The 18298-nt window shown below is 49.7% G+C and overlaps 1 protein-coding gene across 5 annotated transcripts in view; it reads right to left on the reverse strand.

Annotated features, from left to right (window-relative positions):
• The window catches only part of PRR5L (proline rich 5 like), a 284562-nt gene that overhangs the window by 97930 nt on the left and 168334 nt on the right, over nt 1-18298 (reverse strand). For all 5 annotated transcript variants that reach the window (XM_085643475.1, XM_085643476.1, XM_085643478.1 and 2 more), the window contains exon 6: nt 16596-16687. In XM_085643475.1, coding sequence (XP_085499601.1) covers nt 16596-16687 — 92 coding nt within the window. The remainder of the gene's footprint in view (nt 1-16595; nt 16688-18298) is intronic.

Here is an 18298-nt window from a genome sequence, read left to right on the forward strand (position 1 = left end):
CCGCACCCAGAGCCAGGAACCCTGGCCCTCTGGACTCCCACAGGTACTCCGTTAACTTTCTTCATACTCTAGAACCCAGTACCAACAACAACTGCTACCTCACATCCCTCTGCTTCACAACAGGACTGTTCATCTGTATCCAGTGCCCCTTCACCTCCAATCCAGGACTGAATGTCACCGTAGGATCTCGCAATACACAATCCGCACCGACCAACACCCCACCAGGCAAATTCAGATGCCTCCTGCTCAACGCCAGCCCCTCTTCAAACACGCCACTGATATCTAAAACACCATCTCCCCATCACTCCTGAACTAATTATCCTTCATCACAGAGACGTGGCTCACCCCACCATCGACCCCGGACACCGCCACGGCAACACCCATCAGCTACAAAGATCAAACAACGCTCTCGCACTAACAGACACGGAGGCGGGATAGCCATCATCACCAAGGAGTCAATCACTTGCACCAGCACCATCAACCAAACCACGTCAATCATTGAACACATGAACTTCCAGCTACGCACTGACGATAACACCACCACCACGAAAGGCACCCACGCTTACAGACCACCAGGACCGCTGAATTCATCACCCCACGTGCCATCGAATTCTAACACTACTTCTTCCTGGGAGACCTCAACTTCCACCTAGATGACTCCAATAATACCAACTCCATTGACCTCCTCGAGAGACTGTACAACATTGACCTGAAGCAACTAGTCACAGACCACACAAACAAAGTGGACAGATGCTGGACCCCATCTTCACGCCTAGCAACAGAATTCAATACAACCACACTTCCGAACTCACCTGCCAGCACCATCCCCAACCAATACAGTGCCCCCTTCGGCAGCTGATCCAAGGTCACTAAGCAACAACGGACGGATGCCCTCAGCACCACACAGCCCAAAGACACCACCAACATAGTCCACGCAGTACAGAACCTCAACGATTGGATCACCAGCGCTGCCGACCAGGTCGCTCCCACCAAACCAGCTAAAACACACGCACCTGCCAAACAAACCAACTGGTACACCCTGGAATTCAGTGCATCAAAAGTCAAGTGTAAACAGCTTGAAAGAGGATCGCGCACCAGCAAGAACCACTACAATCTCATCTCCCTACTAATGTTTCCCACCAAAGTACTGGAGAAGGCCATCAACCGGACAACCACGCAGCCCTCAAGAACGCCAGCCGCAAGCAACACCAACTCATTCGAACCGCCAAAAGGACCTTCAAGGAACACATCAACAAAACGCGCACAACAGCAAAGAGCTCTTCAACATCGTGAAAGAACTCACCAGCCCCTGCTCCAACGACATCCCGCCGTCACAAGACCTCTGCGACTCCCTAGCCACCTTCTTCAACTGCAAGATCACAGACATCTACAACAGCTTCAACACCCAGGCACCCCCTCCCCTCGACAGCCGCTGACACTTCAAACTCACCACCCCCAACCACACCGTCCTCCTACTCTCCTGGAACCACGTCAACGACGACGACACCATCAAAATCATGAACACCATCCACTCCGGCTCACCATCCAACCCCTGCCCTCACCACATCTTCAACAAAGCGAGCTCCATCATCGCACCCCAACTCCGGAAGATCATCCACAGCTCCTTCGAGACCGCCACCTTCCCAGAGAGCTAGAAACACGCCAAGATCAACGCCCTACTCAAGAAACCCAAGACGGACCCAAAGGACCTCAAGAACTTCCAGCCCATCTCCCTGCTCCTGTTCCCGGCGAAAGTTATCGAGAAGATTGTCAACAAGCAACTGACCCACTTCCTCGAGGAAAACAACATCCTGGACTCATCCCAATCTGGATTCCGCAGCAACCACAGCACCGAAAACTCCCTCATTGCCGCCACCGATGACTTTAGGACCATGCTTAACAAAGGCGTAACCGTGGCCCTCATCATCCTGGACTTCTCTGCTGCCTTCGACACCGTCTGCCACCACACCCTACGCACATGCCTCCACGATGCAGGGATCCGTGACATAACCCTGGTCTGGATCACCTACTTCCTCACCGGCAGAACCCAGAGAGTCCGCCTCCCCCCCTTTCCTATCAGAAGCCACCAAGATCACCTGCGGCGTACTCAAAGGATCATCCCTCAGCCCGATCGTTTTTAACGTCTACATGGCACCGCTTACCAACATCATCCGATCACACGACCTCAACATCATCTCATATGCCGACGACACCCAGCTGATCCTCTCCCTCACCAAGGACCTCGCCACTGCCAAAACCAACCTCCAAGAAGGAATGTAGGCCGTCGCAGAATGGATGAAGAACAGTCCCCTGAAACTGAACTCTGACAAGATGGAGGTCCTCATCCCCGGCTCCACCCCCTCCGCCTGGGACGACTCCTGGCGGCCGGCCACGCACGGAGCTGCACCGACACCCACCAACCATGCACACAACCTGTGGTTCATCCTGGACTCAACACTAGCAATGACCCAGCAAATCAAAGCCGTCTCCTCCACCTGCTTCAACACCGTCCGCATGCTTTGCAAGATCTACAGATGGATCCCAACCGGAACCAGAAGGAAGGCCACCCAGGCCCTCGTCAGCAGCAGGCTGGACTACGGCAACACCCTCTATGCGGGAACCATGGCCAAACACCAGAGAAGACTTCAACGCATACAGAACGCCTCCGCTCACCTCATCCTCGACATCCCCCGCCACAGCCACATCACGGCCCACCTGAGAGACCTGCCTTGGCTCCCCGTCAACAAGAGGATCACCTTCAAGCTCCTCACCCACGCTCACAAAGCACTCCTGAACGCCGGACCAACATACTTCAACAAACAACTCACCTTCTACAAACCCGAACCGCCAGCTTCTCTCCGCTGACCTCGCCATCGCCACCTTTCCACGCATTCACCCGACGATCACCGGCGTCAGATCATTCTCACCCCTCGCCGCCAAGACATGGTACACCCTCCCCATCCACTTGCGACAGACCCAGGACCTACTGACCTTCAGGAGACTTCTCAAGACCTGGTTGTTTGAGCAGTAGAAGCAACCCCCCGCCCCCACAGCGCCTGGACACCCTCACGGGTCTACAAATGACTGATTGATTGATTGAACCAACAACTCACCGAACACCTAGAAAGAAACAACTTGCTTGACACCTCCCAATCAGGATTCAGAACCAATCAGAGCACCGAGACAGCTCTGATCACCGCAACAGACATCAGCATCCTACTCAACAGAGTAGAATCAGCTGCCCTGATCCTGCTTGACCTCTCCACTGCCTTCAACACTGTCTCACACCACACACTCATCGACTGCGTACACCAGATTGGTATAACAGATGATGCACTCCGATGCATGGCATCCTTTCTCACAGAAGGCACCCAGAAAGTCGGCCTCCCTCCCTTCACATCGCAAGCCAAGCACAACATCTGCAGCTTTCCCCAAGGCTCATCCCTCAGACCAACACTCTTCAACGTCTACATTACTCCACTCGCAGACATTGTCAGTTCGCATACCATCAACATCATCTCCTACGCCGATGACACCCGGTTTGTCCCATCTCTCTCTGCCTACCCCTCCACAATGAAGTACAGCTACGACACCTGCATGAAGGATGTTTCAGCATGGTTGATGGACAACTGCGTAATACTTAATATGGACAAGACGGAAGTTCACATCTTTGGCAAACACACCGCCCTCTGGAACGACTCTTGGTGGCGGTCTGAACTCTGACCTACCCCCATGCTGAAGGGCCACACCCGCAACCTTGGCATCATCTCAGACAGCAAACTGTCCATGAAACATCAGGTCACTGCTGTCTCCTCCGCATGCTCTGCAAGATTTTCAAGTGGATCCCCATTAGCACCAGGAAGAAATAACGCATGCCCTCATCACCATCCAACTGGACTACGGCAATGCACTCTATGCAGGCACCACCACCAAACGCATGCCAAGACTCCAGACGAAACAGAACACTGCGCCAGACAGATCCTCAACCTGTCCAAGAGAACCCACATCACCCAGCACCTGAAAGACCTCCACTTGTTCCTGGTCCAGAAGATAGGCCATTTCACGCTCCTGACCCACTCCTACCAAGCCCGACCATGACCAAGGACACGCTTACTTGAATCAGCAGTTACACTTCCACCATCGCCCCAGGAACCTCCACTCCACACACCTTGCATTGCATACGCCACTTCTGAACTGGAGGACTCTCCTTCACCCATCTTTCCACCAAAGCCTGGAACACCCTCCCCCTCCACACCTTGACCTCGCTGATCGACTTCAGGAAGGGGCCCAAGACCCGGTTCTTCAAATGAAACCTGCAGCAAGCACCTGGATACTATTGTGGGGGACAAGCCGTGCTCTATGAATACCAGTTGATTGAGTGAGCGAGCTTCTCTCACATCTAGTCTAATTGACTCCTTGGGATGATGCCTTGGCGGTGAGGCATTTAATAATACTGTTTAAGTAATATCTAGAACCAAGTGTTTGTCGTCTTGTAGCACTTGTAAATAACAGCTGTTATTACTAAAACTGTGAGCTGCAAGTCTAAAACAGATGTCAGCAGAAAGCACGTACTCACTGAGCTACCTCCAAGGAGTTCTCAGCATACATACTGTAGAAACAAAAGAAAGATCTGAGGAGAGACCAAAAGGAGATGCATGACTAGTGGGAGAGAACAGGAACAGGATATTGACATGGTGGAAAGGACAGAGTCTTTGCTGGATGTCGGAAGAAGAGAATCATAGAGCAGATCTATTTACAGTGAAGAACACACACCATGAACGTGTCGGCTCATAGGTAGAAACAAACGATGCGTAGTAGGAAGGCTGTGAGACCAATGGGCAAATGACACCAAAGAAAACCTAACTAACTAGAACAAGCATTGGCATAGCCAATAGGTCCCGCTTTTGGGACCTTATAAGTATTGAGTTATGCAGCACAATATCCGTGGTGCAACAACATTAACTGTTGCATGGTTAAAAACATATAAGGCCCCAAACACGAGACCTATTGGCTATGCCAATGCTTATTTTTATTTATTTTTTTAAAGTACAAGCAGTGCTATCAGGCTCCGGCTGCCACTTAGAGGTAGAGAGAGAGAGGTGTGTAGAGAGAGACAGAGAGAGAGAGACAGACAGAGAGAGAGAGAGAGAAAGAGAGAGATGGGTCGAGAGAGGTGTGTAGCGAGGTGTGTAGAGAGAAGTGGGTAGAGAGAGAGATGTGTGGAGAGAGAGAGGTGTGGAGAGAGAGAGAGAGAAAGAGAGAGATGGGTAGAGAGAGGTGGGTAGAGAGAGAGGGGTAGAGAGAGAGGGGTAGAGAGAGAGGGGTAGAGAGAGAGGGGTAGAGAGAGAGGGGTAGAGAGGTAGAGAGAGAGAGGTAGAGAGAGAGCGGTAGAGAGGTAGAGAAGTGTAGAGAGAGAGGTAGAGAGAGAGAGGTAGAGAGGTAGAAAGAGAGAGGTAGAGAGAGAGCGGTAGAGAGAGAGAGAGGTAGAGAAAATAAGAAAAAATTAGTTTTGATAATACATTGTGAGTATGTAGTCTCACTATAGCTGCTATGGATTAGGCGCATACCAGACATTAGGTCAGTCCCCAGAAGTCACCAAGGCATTTCAACTCTCTGTCTCAAGACACTCCTAATGGGATGGAAACTAACCGCTACCAGTTCCCGCTTGTTATGCTGCCCGTAGGGGAGGGGCATAGAAATCCATTGCCCCGGTGGAAGAAGCCAAATAATTATCTTGACGCACATGTCACATCATTATCCAGTCCATAAGTAGTTATCCGTGTTTAAGTTCAAGCCTAATAAAGAGAAATGGGCCACCGTGAATACTGAATGTTCTGTCCATAGAAAGTAATATATGCAGCACGCGTTTATGGCAAACAATGAAGGCGCGCTACAGCCCACATTTCGCGTCATTATAAAACGCAAAATTTGTTTGTCATGTTTAGATCAAACCTGATAAGGAGGAATGGGCTGCCGTATAAACTAGACGTTCCATACATAGATAAAAGTCTATGCAGCACGCGATATGGCAGACGGTGATGGTACGCTGCAGCACATGAAATATATCACAAGCATAGGAGGAATGGGCTGCCGTATAAACTAGAGGTTCCATGCATAGATAAAAGTCTATTCAGCACGCGATATGGCAGATGGTGATGGTACGCTGCAGCACATGAAATATATCACAAGCATAGGACGAATGGGCTGCCGTATAAACTAGACATTCCATACATAGATAAAATCTATGCAGCACGTGATATGGCAGACGGTGATGGTATGCTGCAGCGCATGAAATATATCACAAGCAATGGCCGCGCGGCCGTGAAAGTGACGCGGCCGCACGGCCGTGAAAGTGATCATGATCACCAGATTACGCCGGAAGCAGCAGCAGCCAGCGGGAGGACCGGGACACGCTCTGTGGTGGGGGAGGGGGAGAAGCGCTGAAGCGCACGCTTGGGAGAGCAAGTGAGATGAAAGCCAGATGGCGCCTGATCGAGCGATGCGAGGAATGCGCGTTACTGTGCGCGTAACCGCACTCTCTAGGCCAGCAAAAGCATGTGGTCGGATTTCTAAAGCCCACTCACTAAATGTCTTGCCACACCAGCGCATGCGCTGGCTCAGGCGAGACCTAAAAATGGATAAAAGAACGGAGAGGTTGCCATACAAATCAGCCTATTTGGTGCAACAGCATTTGCCCAGATCTGTAGTCCTACAGCTTTTGATCTCAAATACGTCTCTAATTCATTGACTATTTAAGAATGCCCACCCAATCAACAACTGGATCACAGAGGTTTACAGGAAGTAGAGATCAACTTATCCAGAATTCATGGCAAAGAAACAGTGAATCCATGAAATGCGACTAGACTTTGAAATGCTCTTCCACATGTTCTATGAGACACCCTATCATTCTTACTCTTCAGAAAAAAACTAAAATTACTTCTTAACAAATACCTAAACCCTCCCTTCTGAAATAATAAACGTCCCTTGATACACTTCCCTCATCCACCATCTTAGAGCCAGATCTTCACTACTTCTAAAACTAACTGCGCGTCTATTCCTCCTACTTTTGCAATAGCCTACCTTCGCTACCACCAAACTCTTTCATTGATCCACAACACCAACTATTGTATATTATGACCTAATGTGCTTGTCACTTTTCTCCTCATGTGTATTCCATGTAAATATTGCTGTGCAAACGCTGTAAAGCGCTCCGATACCTTTGGATCAAGATCGCTCTATATAAAACTCGAAAAATAAATGGAGAAGTAATAATGGGGAAAAGAGAGGTACAGTTATTTATGGGCAAACTCAAAGGAAATCCATCTAGGTACTAGCGCTCAACACATCTAGGAGCAAGGTAGGAAGGAGCGTCAACCGAGGTAGATGTATCCGAGGTGGAGTAAGCGCTGGGCACGTTACCCTCGGCAGGATATGGTCTTACCATGTCCCGAGTCCAACACAAGAGTCTGAAGATGCATCCTGGAGTGGGGAGTGGTGGGGTAGTAATGTCAGGCATTGAGAGCAACAGGACAGTAGTGTGCAGACCTCTCATGTGTGGTGCACAGCTTCCCGCCCTGCCTCTTGTCACTTGGGACTTCTCTCTGCTCGAGTGTGTGGACCATCATCTGTGTGTCCACAATGGACAACCCTCTGCGGGGGTAGCATTGCATCCTTTGGGTCAGTTTGCTTGTTAAAGATACCGCTAGCCGGACTCAATGAGTCACACAGCGCATTTCAAGGCCCGTAAAGCTGGTTATTTTGTCACATTAGCGCTTAAGAGGCGACCGCTCCCACGATCACACTGACCGAACCAGGGGTCCTGCTCCGGGCACTCAGTTAGCAGGCGCGTCACAGTCTGACTGGTCTCATGTCACTGTGACTCCTGACCGGCTGGCTATTCGGCTTACTGGCACTAAAGCTCTGAATTGCACCATGCACTGATATCCCTGCCCGAGACATTGACGGAGATCTCACAATGCGCTGCAGCACTGAACTGCACCATGTTCTGATAACCATGTCCAGAGACACTGACTCGGCTCTCACAGTGCACTGCAGCACTGAACTGCACCATGCACTGATATCCCTCTCCTACGTCATTTACATGCCTCTCACGAAGCACCACTGTACTGAACTGCTCCATACACCAATGTCTGATGTGAGACACTGACATGGCTCTCACTTGTCCCGAGACATTGACAAGGCTCCCACAATGCACTGCAGCACTGAACTGCGCCTACACCGATATCCCAGTCAATCAGCTCTCATGATGCCCTTACAGTGACCTGCGCCACGCACTGACGGCCCAATACTGACATATTAAAGCTCCTCTGCTGTTTCTGTACATTCACAAGGCTCTCAGGCTGCATACCTACACTGATTTGCAGTACTGAGGGAGCCCCACCACCAGGGTTCTAAAACACGCACTGGCCCTCCTCCAAGTACCATTGAGCACCGAGACACACACAGCTCTGACAAGGACACTCTGCATTGATGTCAGAGTACTGAGATTTGTACCGAGCTTTGATAAGGACACTCGGCATTGATAGAGTAGTAAGATGTGTACCGAGCTCCGACAATGAAACTTGGCATTGATAGAGTAGTAAGGTGTGTACCGAGCTCCGACAATGACACTCGGCATAGATATCAGAGTAGTAAGGTGTGTACCGAGCTCCGACAATGACACTTGGCATTGATATCAGAGTAGTAAGGTGTGTACCGAGCTTTGATAAGGACACTCGGCATTGATAGGAGTAGTAAGACGTGTACCGAGCTCCGACAATGAAACTTGGCATAGATATCAGAGTAGTAAGATGTGTACCGAGCTCCAACCATGAAACTTGGCATTGATATCAGAGTAGTAAGATGTGTACCGAGCTCCGACAAGGACACTCGGCATTGATATCAGAGTAGTAAGATGTGTACCGAGCTCTGAGAATGACACTTGGCATGGATACCAGAGTAGTAAGGTGTGTACCGAGCTCCGACAATGACACTCGGCATAGATATCAGAATAGTAAGACGTGTACCGAGCTCCGACAATGACACTTGGCATTGGTATCAGAGTAGTAAGGTGTGTACCGAGCTCCGACAATGACACTTGGCATTGGTATCAGAGTAGTAAGGTGTGTACCGAGCTCCGACAAGGACACTTGGCATTGATAGAGTAGTAAGGTGTGTAGCGAGCTCCGACAATGACACTTGGCATTGATATCAGAGTAGTAAGGTGTGTACCGAGCTCCGACAATGAAACTTGGCATTGATATCAGAGTAGTATGGTGTGTACCGAGCTCCGACAATGACACTCGGCATTGATAGAGTAGTAAGATGTGTACCGAGCTCCGACAAGGACACTCGGCATTGATATCAGAGTAGTAAGATGTGTACCGAGCTCTGAGAATGACACTTGGCATGGATACCAGAGTAGTAAGGTGTGTACCGAGCTCCGACAATGACACTCGGCATAGATATCAGAATAGTAAGACGTGTACCGAGCTCCGACAATGACACTTGGCATTGGTATCAGAGTAGTAAGGTGTGTACCGAGCTCCGACAATGACACTTGGCATTGGTATCAGAGTAGTAAGGTGTGTACCGAGCTCCGACAAGGACACTTGGCATTGATAGAGTAGTAAGGTGTGTAGCGAGCTCCGACAATGACACTTGGCATTGATATCAGAGTAGTAAGGTGTGTACCGAGCTCCGACAATGACACTTGGCATTGATATCAGAGTAGTAAGGTGTGTACCGAGCTCCGACAATGACACTCGGCATAGATATCAGAGTACTAAGACATGTACCGAGCTCCGACAATGACACTTGGCATTGATATCAGAGTAGTAAGGTGTGTACCGAGCTCCGACAATGACACTTGGCATTGACATCAGAGTAGTAAGGTGTGTACCGAGCTCCGACAATGACACTTGGCATTGATATCAGAGTAGTAAGGTGTGTACCGAGCTCCGACAATGACACTTGGCATTGATATCAGAGTAGTAAGGTGTGTACCGAGCTCCGACAATGAAACTTGGCATTGATATCAGAGTAGTATGGTGTGTACCGAGCTCCGACAATGACACTCGGCATTGATAGAGTAGTAAGATGTGTACCGAGCTCCGACAATGACACTCGGCATTGATATCAGAGTAGTAAGATGTGTACCGAGCTCTGAGAATGACACTTGGCATGGATACCAGAGTAGTAAGGTGTGTACCGAGCTCCGACAATGACACTCGGCATAGATATCAGAATAGTAAGACGTGTACCGAGCTCCGACAATGACACTTGGCATTGGTATCAGAGTAGTAAGGTGTGTACCGAGCTCCGACAATGACACTTGGCATTGGTATCAGAGTAGTAAGGTGTGTACCGAGCTCCGACAAGGACACTTGGCATTGATAGAGTAGTAAGGTGTGTAGCGAGCTCCGACAATGACACTTGGCATTGATATCAGAGTAGTAAGGTGTGTACCGAGCTCCGACAATGACACTTGGCATTGATATCAGAGTAGTAAGGTGTGTACCGAGCTCCGACAATGACACTCGGCATAGATATCAGAGTACTAAGACATGTACCGAGCTCCGACAATGACACTTGGCATTGATATCAGAGTAGTAAGGTGTGTACCGAGCTCCGACAATGACACTTGGCATTGACATCAGAGTAGTAAGGTGTGTACCGAGCTCCGACAATGACACTTGGCATTGATATCAGAGTAGTAAGGTGTGTACCGAGCTCCGACAATGACACTTGGCATTGATATCAGAGTAGTAAGGTGTGTACCGAGCTCCGACAATGACACTTGGCATTGATATCAGAGTAGTAAGATGTGTACCGAGCTCCGACAATGACACTTGGCATTGACATCAGAGTAGTAAGATGTGTACCGAGCTCCGACAATGACACTTGGCATTGATATCAGAGTAGTAAGGTGTGTAGCGAGCTCCGACAATGACACTCGGCATAGATATCAGAGTAGTAAGATGTGTACCGAGCTCCGACAATGACACTCGGCATTGATATCAGAGTAGTAAGGTGTGTAGCGAGCTCCGACAATGACACTCGGCATAGATATCAGAGTAGTAAGGTGTGTACCGAGCTCCGACAATGACACTTGGCATTGATATCAGAGTAGTAAGGTGTGTACCGAGCTCCGACAATGACACTTGGCATTGATATCAGAGTAGTAAGGTGTGTACCGAGTCCGACAATGACACTTGGCATTGATAGAGTAGTAAGGTGTGTACCGAGCTCCGACAATGACACTTGGCATTGATATCAGAGTAGTAAGATGTGTACCGAGCTCCGACAATGACACTCGGCATTAATATCAGAGTAGTAAGATGTGTACCGAGCTCCGACAAGGACACTCGGCATTGATACCAGAGTAGTAAGGTGTGTACCGAGCTCCGACAATGACACTTGGCATTGATATCAGAGTAGTAAGGTGTGTACCCAGCTCCGACAATGACACTTGGAATTGATATCAGAGTAGTAAGGTGTGTACCGAGCTCCGACAATGACACTTGGCATTGATATCAGAGTAGTAAGGTGTGTACCGAGCTCCGACAATGACACTCGGCATAGATATCAGAGTAGTAAGGTGTGTACCGAGCTCCGACAATGACACTTGGCATTGATATCAGAGTAGTAAGGTGTGTACCGAGCTCCGACAATGACACTTGGCATTGATATCAGAGTAGTAAGGTGTGTACCGAGTCCGACAATGACACTTGGCATTGATATCAGAGTAGTAAGGTGTGTACCGAGTCCGACAATGACACTCGGCATTGATAGAGTAGTAAGATGTGTACCGAGCTCCGACAATGACACTTGGCATTGATATCAGAGTACTAAGACGTGTATAGAGCTCCGACAATGAAACTTGGCATTGATATCAGAGTAGTATGGTGTGTACCGAGCTCCGACAATGACACTTGGCATTGATATCAGAATAGTAAGGTGTGTACCGAGCTCCGACAATGACACTTGGCATTGATATCAGAGTAGTAAGGTGTGTACCGAGCTCCGACAATGACACTTGGCATTGATATCAGAATAGTAAGGTGTGTACCGAGCTCCGACAATGACACTTGGCATTGATATCAGAGTAGTAAGGTGTGTACCGAGTCCGACAATGACACTTGGCATTGATATCAGAGTAGTAAGGTGTGTACCTAGCTCCGACAAGGACACTCGGCATTGATATCAGAGTTCTAAGACGTGTACAGAGCTCCGACAATTAAACTTGGCATTGGTATCAGAGTAGTAAGATGTGTACCGAGCTCCGACAAGGACACTTGGCATTGATATCAGAGTACTAAGACGTGTACCGAGCTCCGACAATGACCTTTGGCATTGATATCAGAGTAGTAAGGTGTGTACCGAGCTCCGACAATGACACTTGGCATTAATATCAGAGTAGTAAGATGTGTACTGAGCTCTGACAATGAAACTCTGCACTGATCGAGTACTAAGATGTGTACCGAGCTCTGACAAGGATATTCTGCACTGATGTCAGAGTACCGAGATGTGCAACGAGCTTTGATAATGACACTGCATTTATGTCAGAGTAGTGACATATGTACCGAGCTTTGATAATGACACTCTGCACTGATGTTAGAATGCCACACTGCACTGATGCCAGAGTACCGAGATGTGTACCGAGCTTTCATGACGCTCCCTTGGCCAATCTCTTGAGGTCCTCCGGCTTTACTCCAGTCTCATATGCTGACGACATGCAGCTTATCTTCTCATTCAATAAATCTACTCTCGGCCCAGTCCACCTTTTCTTCAGGCATAATAGAAATAACTAATTGGATGAGGAGTAACTTCCACCAACTCATCGTAGGGAAGACCGAGATCATGCTCTTCGGAGAGGCTCCGCTGATGTGGTCACCGGATTCGTGGCCAGTGGATCTCGGTGCCCCTCCTGCGCCTAAGACTCTCGTCAAAAATCTAGGTGTTCGCCTAGATCAGGCACGGACTATGAAGGAACATGTGACTCACACAGTCGGTACCTGCTTCCATGTGCTCAGTTTGCTGAGACATGTCTTGCCTTTTATTCCAGACTCTACACGGAAAACTCTTATCGATACTTAGGTACTAAGCAGACTGGATTACTGCAATGCACTGCTGGTATCAGCTAATGAGTCTTCGTTAGGCCGTCTGCAGCTAGTCCAGGATACCGCGGCATGTCTGGCCCTAAAGGTCCCCTCAAGATCTGCTTCTCTTCCTCTTCTCCAACAGCTTCACTGGCTCCCGGTGCGCAAACGCATTACGTTTAAAATCTGCTGCACAGTCCATAAGGCGGTGTATGGCATGGGCCCTGCCTACCTCGCCGAGAAATGTAACCATTACACTCCCACCAGGGATCAATGCTCGGTAACAAAATCCCTCCTCGTGGTTCCCCGAGTTAAGAAGTCATGGATGGGTGGGGAAGCTTTTCCGCACCTTGTTCCTCTGTATTGGAATCAGCTGCCCACGCTGCTGAGGCAATGCCCAGTTCATCTCCAATTCAGAAGGCTTCTTAAAACTGCTTTGTTCCAGACGCTTCCGTGTCAGCTTACTCCTGCATTTCCGCAGCGCAGAGATACCCCTTCGGGGGCGATTCAGGCGCTTATACAAAACTCATAAATAAAATAAATCAATGTCAGAATACCGAGCTGTGTACAGAGCTTTGATAATGACACTGTGCACCGATGTCAGAGTACCGAGCTGTGTACAGAGCTTTGATAATGACACTGTGCACCCATGTCAGAGTACCGAGCTGTGTACAGAGCTTTGATAATGACACAGCTGTGTACAGAGCTTTGATAATGACACTGTGCACCGATGTCAGAGTACCGAGCTGTGTACAGAGCTTTGATAATGACACTGTGCACCCATGTCAGAGTACCGAGCTGTGTACAGAGCTTTGATAATGACACTGTGCACCCATGTCAGAGTACCGAGCTGTGTACAGAGCTTTGATAATGACACTGTGCACCCATGTCAGAGTACCGAGCTGTGTACAGAGCTTTGATAATGACACTGTGCACCCATGTCAGAGTACCGAGCTGTGTACAGAGCTTTGATAATGACACTGTGCACCCATGTCAGAGTACCGAGCTGTGTACAGAGCTTTGATAATGACACAGCTGTGTACAGAGCTATGATAATGACACTGTGCACCGATGTCAGAGTACCGAGCTGTGTACAGAGCTTTGATAATGACACTGTGCACCCATGTCAGAGTACCGAGCTGTGTACAGAGCTTTGATAATGACACTGTGCACCCATGTCAGAGTACCAAGCTGTGTACAGAGCTTTGATAATGACACTGTGCACCCATGTCAGAGTACCGAGCTGTGTACAGAGCTTTGATAATGACACTGTGCACCGATGTCAGAGTATCGAGCTGTGTACAGAGCTTTGATAATGACACTGTGCACCCATGTCAGAGTACCGAGCTGTGTACAGAGCTTTGATAATGACCCAGCTGTGTACAGAGCTTTGATAATGACACTGTGCACCGATGTCAGAGTACCGAGCTGTGTACAGAGCTTTGATAATGACACTGTGCACCCATGTCAGAGTACCGAGCTGTGTACAGAGCTTTGATAATGACACTGTGCACCCATGTCAGAGTACCGAGCTGTGTACAGAGCTTTGATAATGACACTGTGCACCGATGTCCGAGTACCGAGCTGTGTACAGAGCTTTTATAATGACACTCTGCACCCATGTCCGAGTACCGAGCTGTGTACAGAGCTTTGATAATGACACTGTGCACCCATGTCAGAGTATCGAGCTGTGTACAGAGCTTTGATAATGACACTGTGCACCCATGTCAGAGTACCGAGCTGTGTACAGAGCTTTGATAATGACACTGTGCACCCATGTCAGAGTATCGAGCTGTGTACAGAGCTTTGATAATGACACTGTGCACCCATGTCAGAGTACCGAGCTGTGTACAGAGCTTTGATAATGACCCAGCTGTGTACAGAGCTTTGATAATGACACTGTGCACCGATGTCAGAGTACTGAGCTGTGTACAGAGCTTTGATAATGACACTGTGCACCGATGTCAGAGTACCGAGCTGTGTAAAGAGCTTTGATAATGACACTGTGCACCCATGTCAGAGTACCGAGCTGTGTACAGAGCTTTGATAATGACACTGTGCACCCATGTCAGAGTACCGAGCTGTGTACAGAGCTTTGATAATGACACTGTGCACCCATGTCAGAGTACCGAGCTGTGTACAGAGCTTTGATAATGACACTGTGCACCCATGTCAGAGTACCGAGCTGTGTACAGAGCTTTGATAATGACACTGTGCACCCATGTCAGAGTACCGAGCTGTGTACAGAGCTTTGATAATGACACTGTGCACCGATGTCAGAGTACTGGGCTGTGTACAGAGCTTTGATAATGACACTGTGCACCGATGTCAGAGTACTGAGCTGTGTACAGAGCTTCGATTATGCACATCTTTGTTGTTCTAGAACATGCGTTCCTCCAGCTGCCAGAAACCGGAACATCCACAGAGCTCTTAAACTAACAATCCAACTCTCTCCTGGTCCGAAGCAGCATCTCAGCAGAGAAACACAACGGGCCTCTCACAAAGCACTCTTGTTCTCATGTGCAGAGCGTCCTTCCAAAAAACCCTCCAAGCTCGTGGAAAGTGAGCGGGAAATGCACGATTTCATACCTCAAATGTTCTCAAAGGAGCGGAGAGATGATGGGAAAGACTTTTGAGCCCACACTGGGAAGGTTTCCTCACTCCATGCAGCGGATGACACAACCAAAACAAACTGGACACACACACCCCAATGACAAACGCTGGAAAACCTTAGGCCACACACAGGATGCACTTGACCTATGACCTGCCTCCTAGTTCACCAATGCCATTGCCCTCTGGGCAGAGGCAGGGGCAGAAATGTTTCCAAGTTCGTGTTTAAAAAACATCACCTTTGATAAAGGACTCACAATGCAGAGATAAGCTCCGAAGGAAAACACCTTTTCTTTTTTACATGAAGGGTGCTGCACAATGTGCATGCCATGGTCATAGCTCAGCTCTTCGACCCTTGGCTCGGCTCTGGCTCGGCTCTTCTTGTTAAGGTGTTAGCTCACCCGCCTCTAGAGACCTCTCTTATGCCTCTGACTTCACAGACCAGCAGCTTCTGAAATCACTCAAGCACGTGCACATGTGGAGAGTCCATTCGCAGTATGTTAGCGGTACTTACAAGCGCCCGATTCCCAGCCCTGCTGCGAGAGGTGGTAGCGCGCGCCTTTTCACACTGCACATCCTATGCCGGTGTCTTTAAGGGGCCAACATTTCATAAAGCACGTTCACAAGTCTTGTGTGCATCTTTTGTTTCGTTATAAGACCAAACTCCTGAACTCACAGTCTCATCTTCCTGCCCTACATGTGTATTCTCCACTCACCAGTAGGATGTGGACTAAGGGACTTACCTGCTGAAGAAGGTCCTAGTCCTGGGGCACAGGACTGGTGGTTACAATTATTGGCATTCATAACAAGCTAGAAATGTATGATTTTATCTCCTCCAGTAAGAACGTGTTTTCAGGACCACGCCCACTCTTTCTGGCCACTTACCTGAACTGGGTAAAAAATAGCCTGGAGCGTTGGAAGGATTTCCGTGAAGAAATGGTCCCAGATTTCCGACAGGATCCCAATGCGATTTTCACCTATGAGAAATAGCACAAAGAAATAGTTGACAAAAAGAAAATCACCCCGTGGCATCAACTATGGCAACCGACTATTCGGTAGCCTAGTGCTTTAATGACAGTGCCTGGATCAGAACCCCCAGGAGCTGAAGACAGACTCTACACGGAAAACCCTTATCCAGACTTAGGTACTAAGCAGACTGGATCCTGCAATGCACTGCTGGTATCAGCGAATGAGTCTTCGTTAGGCCGTCTGCAGCTAGTCCAGAATACCGCGGCACGCCTGGTCCTAAAGGTCCCCTCAAGATCTGCTTCTCCTCCTCTTCTCCAACAGCTTCACTGGCTCCCGGTGCGCAAGCGCATTACGTTTAAAATATGCTGCACTGTCCATAAGGCGGTGTATGGCATGGGCCCTGCCTACCTCACCGAGAAATGTAACCATTACACTCCCACCAGGGATGCAGTGCCTGGCATGATGAAGAGTCCCTCCTCAACACTCTCAGCAGTCCGTCTGCGACACTCAGCAGCCTACCCCTCCGACACTCTCCGCCGTGCCGCTCCGACACTCTCCGCTGTGCTCCCCGACACTCTCTGCCGTGCCCCCCACCCCTGACACTCAGCAACCTATCCCTCCCACACTCTCAGCAACCTACCCCTCCCACACTGTCTGCCATGCCCACCCGACACTCTCCGCCGTGCCCACCCAACACTCTCCGCCCTGCCCACACCCCACCCTGACACTCTCAGGAGCCTACCCTTCCCACACTCTCAGCAGCCTACCCCTCCGACACTCTCTGCCATTCCCACCCGACACTCTCCGCCGTGCCCACCCAACACTCTCCGCCCTGCCCACACCCCACCCTGACACTCTCAGGAGCCTACCCTTCCCACACTCTCAGCAGCCTACCCCTCGAACACTCTCTGCCGTCCCATCCGACACTCTCTGCCGTCCCACCCGGCACTCTCCGCCGTGCCCCCCAACTGTCTCCGCCGTGCCCCCACCCCACCCAAACACTCAGCAGTGCCTCCTAACAATGGACCACCATACCAGACCTCAACCCTACTTGGAGGCCAGTTCTGCCCAAGAGCAAACAGCGCTGGAGAGGAGACGAGATAGAGTTTCAACAGCCCCAGCAGGCAGGAGACTGAGCAACATCAATGGATCCATGTCTGCCATCAAGTGCTACGTAAATGTATTAGTAACTAGGATACTTATGTCAGGTCACTGACCGTCCTGCAGGCTAGAGAGGCTCTAGTAAGGAGGAGAGAGGCCCAGTAAGGAGGGGAGAGGCCCAGTAAGGCAGGGAGAGGCCCAGTAAGGAGGGGAGAGGCCCAGTAAGGAGGGGAGAGGCCCAGTAAGGAGGGGAGAGGCCCAGTAAGGAGGGGAGAGGCCCAGTAAGGAGGGGAGAGGCCCAGTAAGGAGGGGAGAGGCCCAGTAAGGAGGGGAGAGGCCCAGTAAGGAGGGGAGAGGCCCAGTAAGGCGGGGAGAGGCCTAGTAAGGCAAGGAGAGGCCTAGTAAGGCAAGGAGAGGCCTAGTAAGGCAGGGAGAAGCCTAGTAAGGCAGGGAGAAGCCTAGTAAGGCAGAGAGAGGCCTAGTAAGGCAGAAGGGGGCATAGTAAGGCAGAAGGGGGC

This window comes from Triturus cristatus, chromosome 3_1 (assembly GCF_964204655.1).
Source record: "Triturus cristatus chromosome 3_1, aTriCri1.1, whole genome shotgun sequence".
In the NCBI taxonomy this organism is placed as follows: Eukaryota; Metazoa; Chordata; class Amphibia; order Caudata; family Salamandridae; genus Triturus; species Triturus cristatus.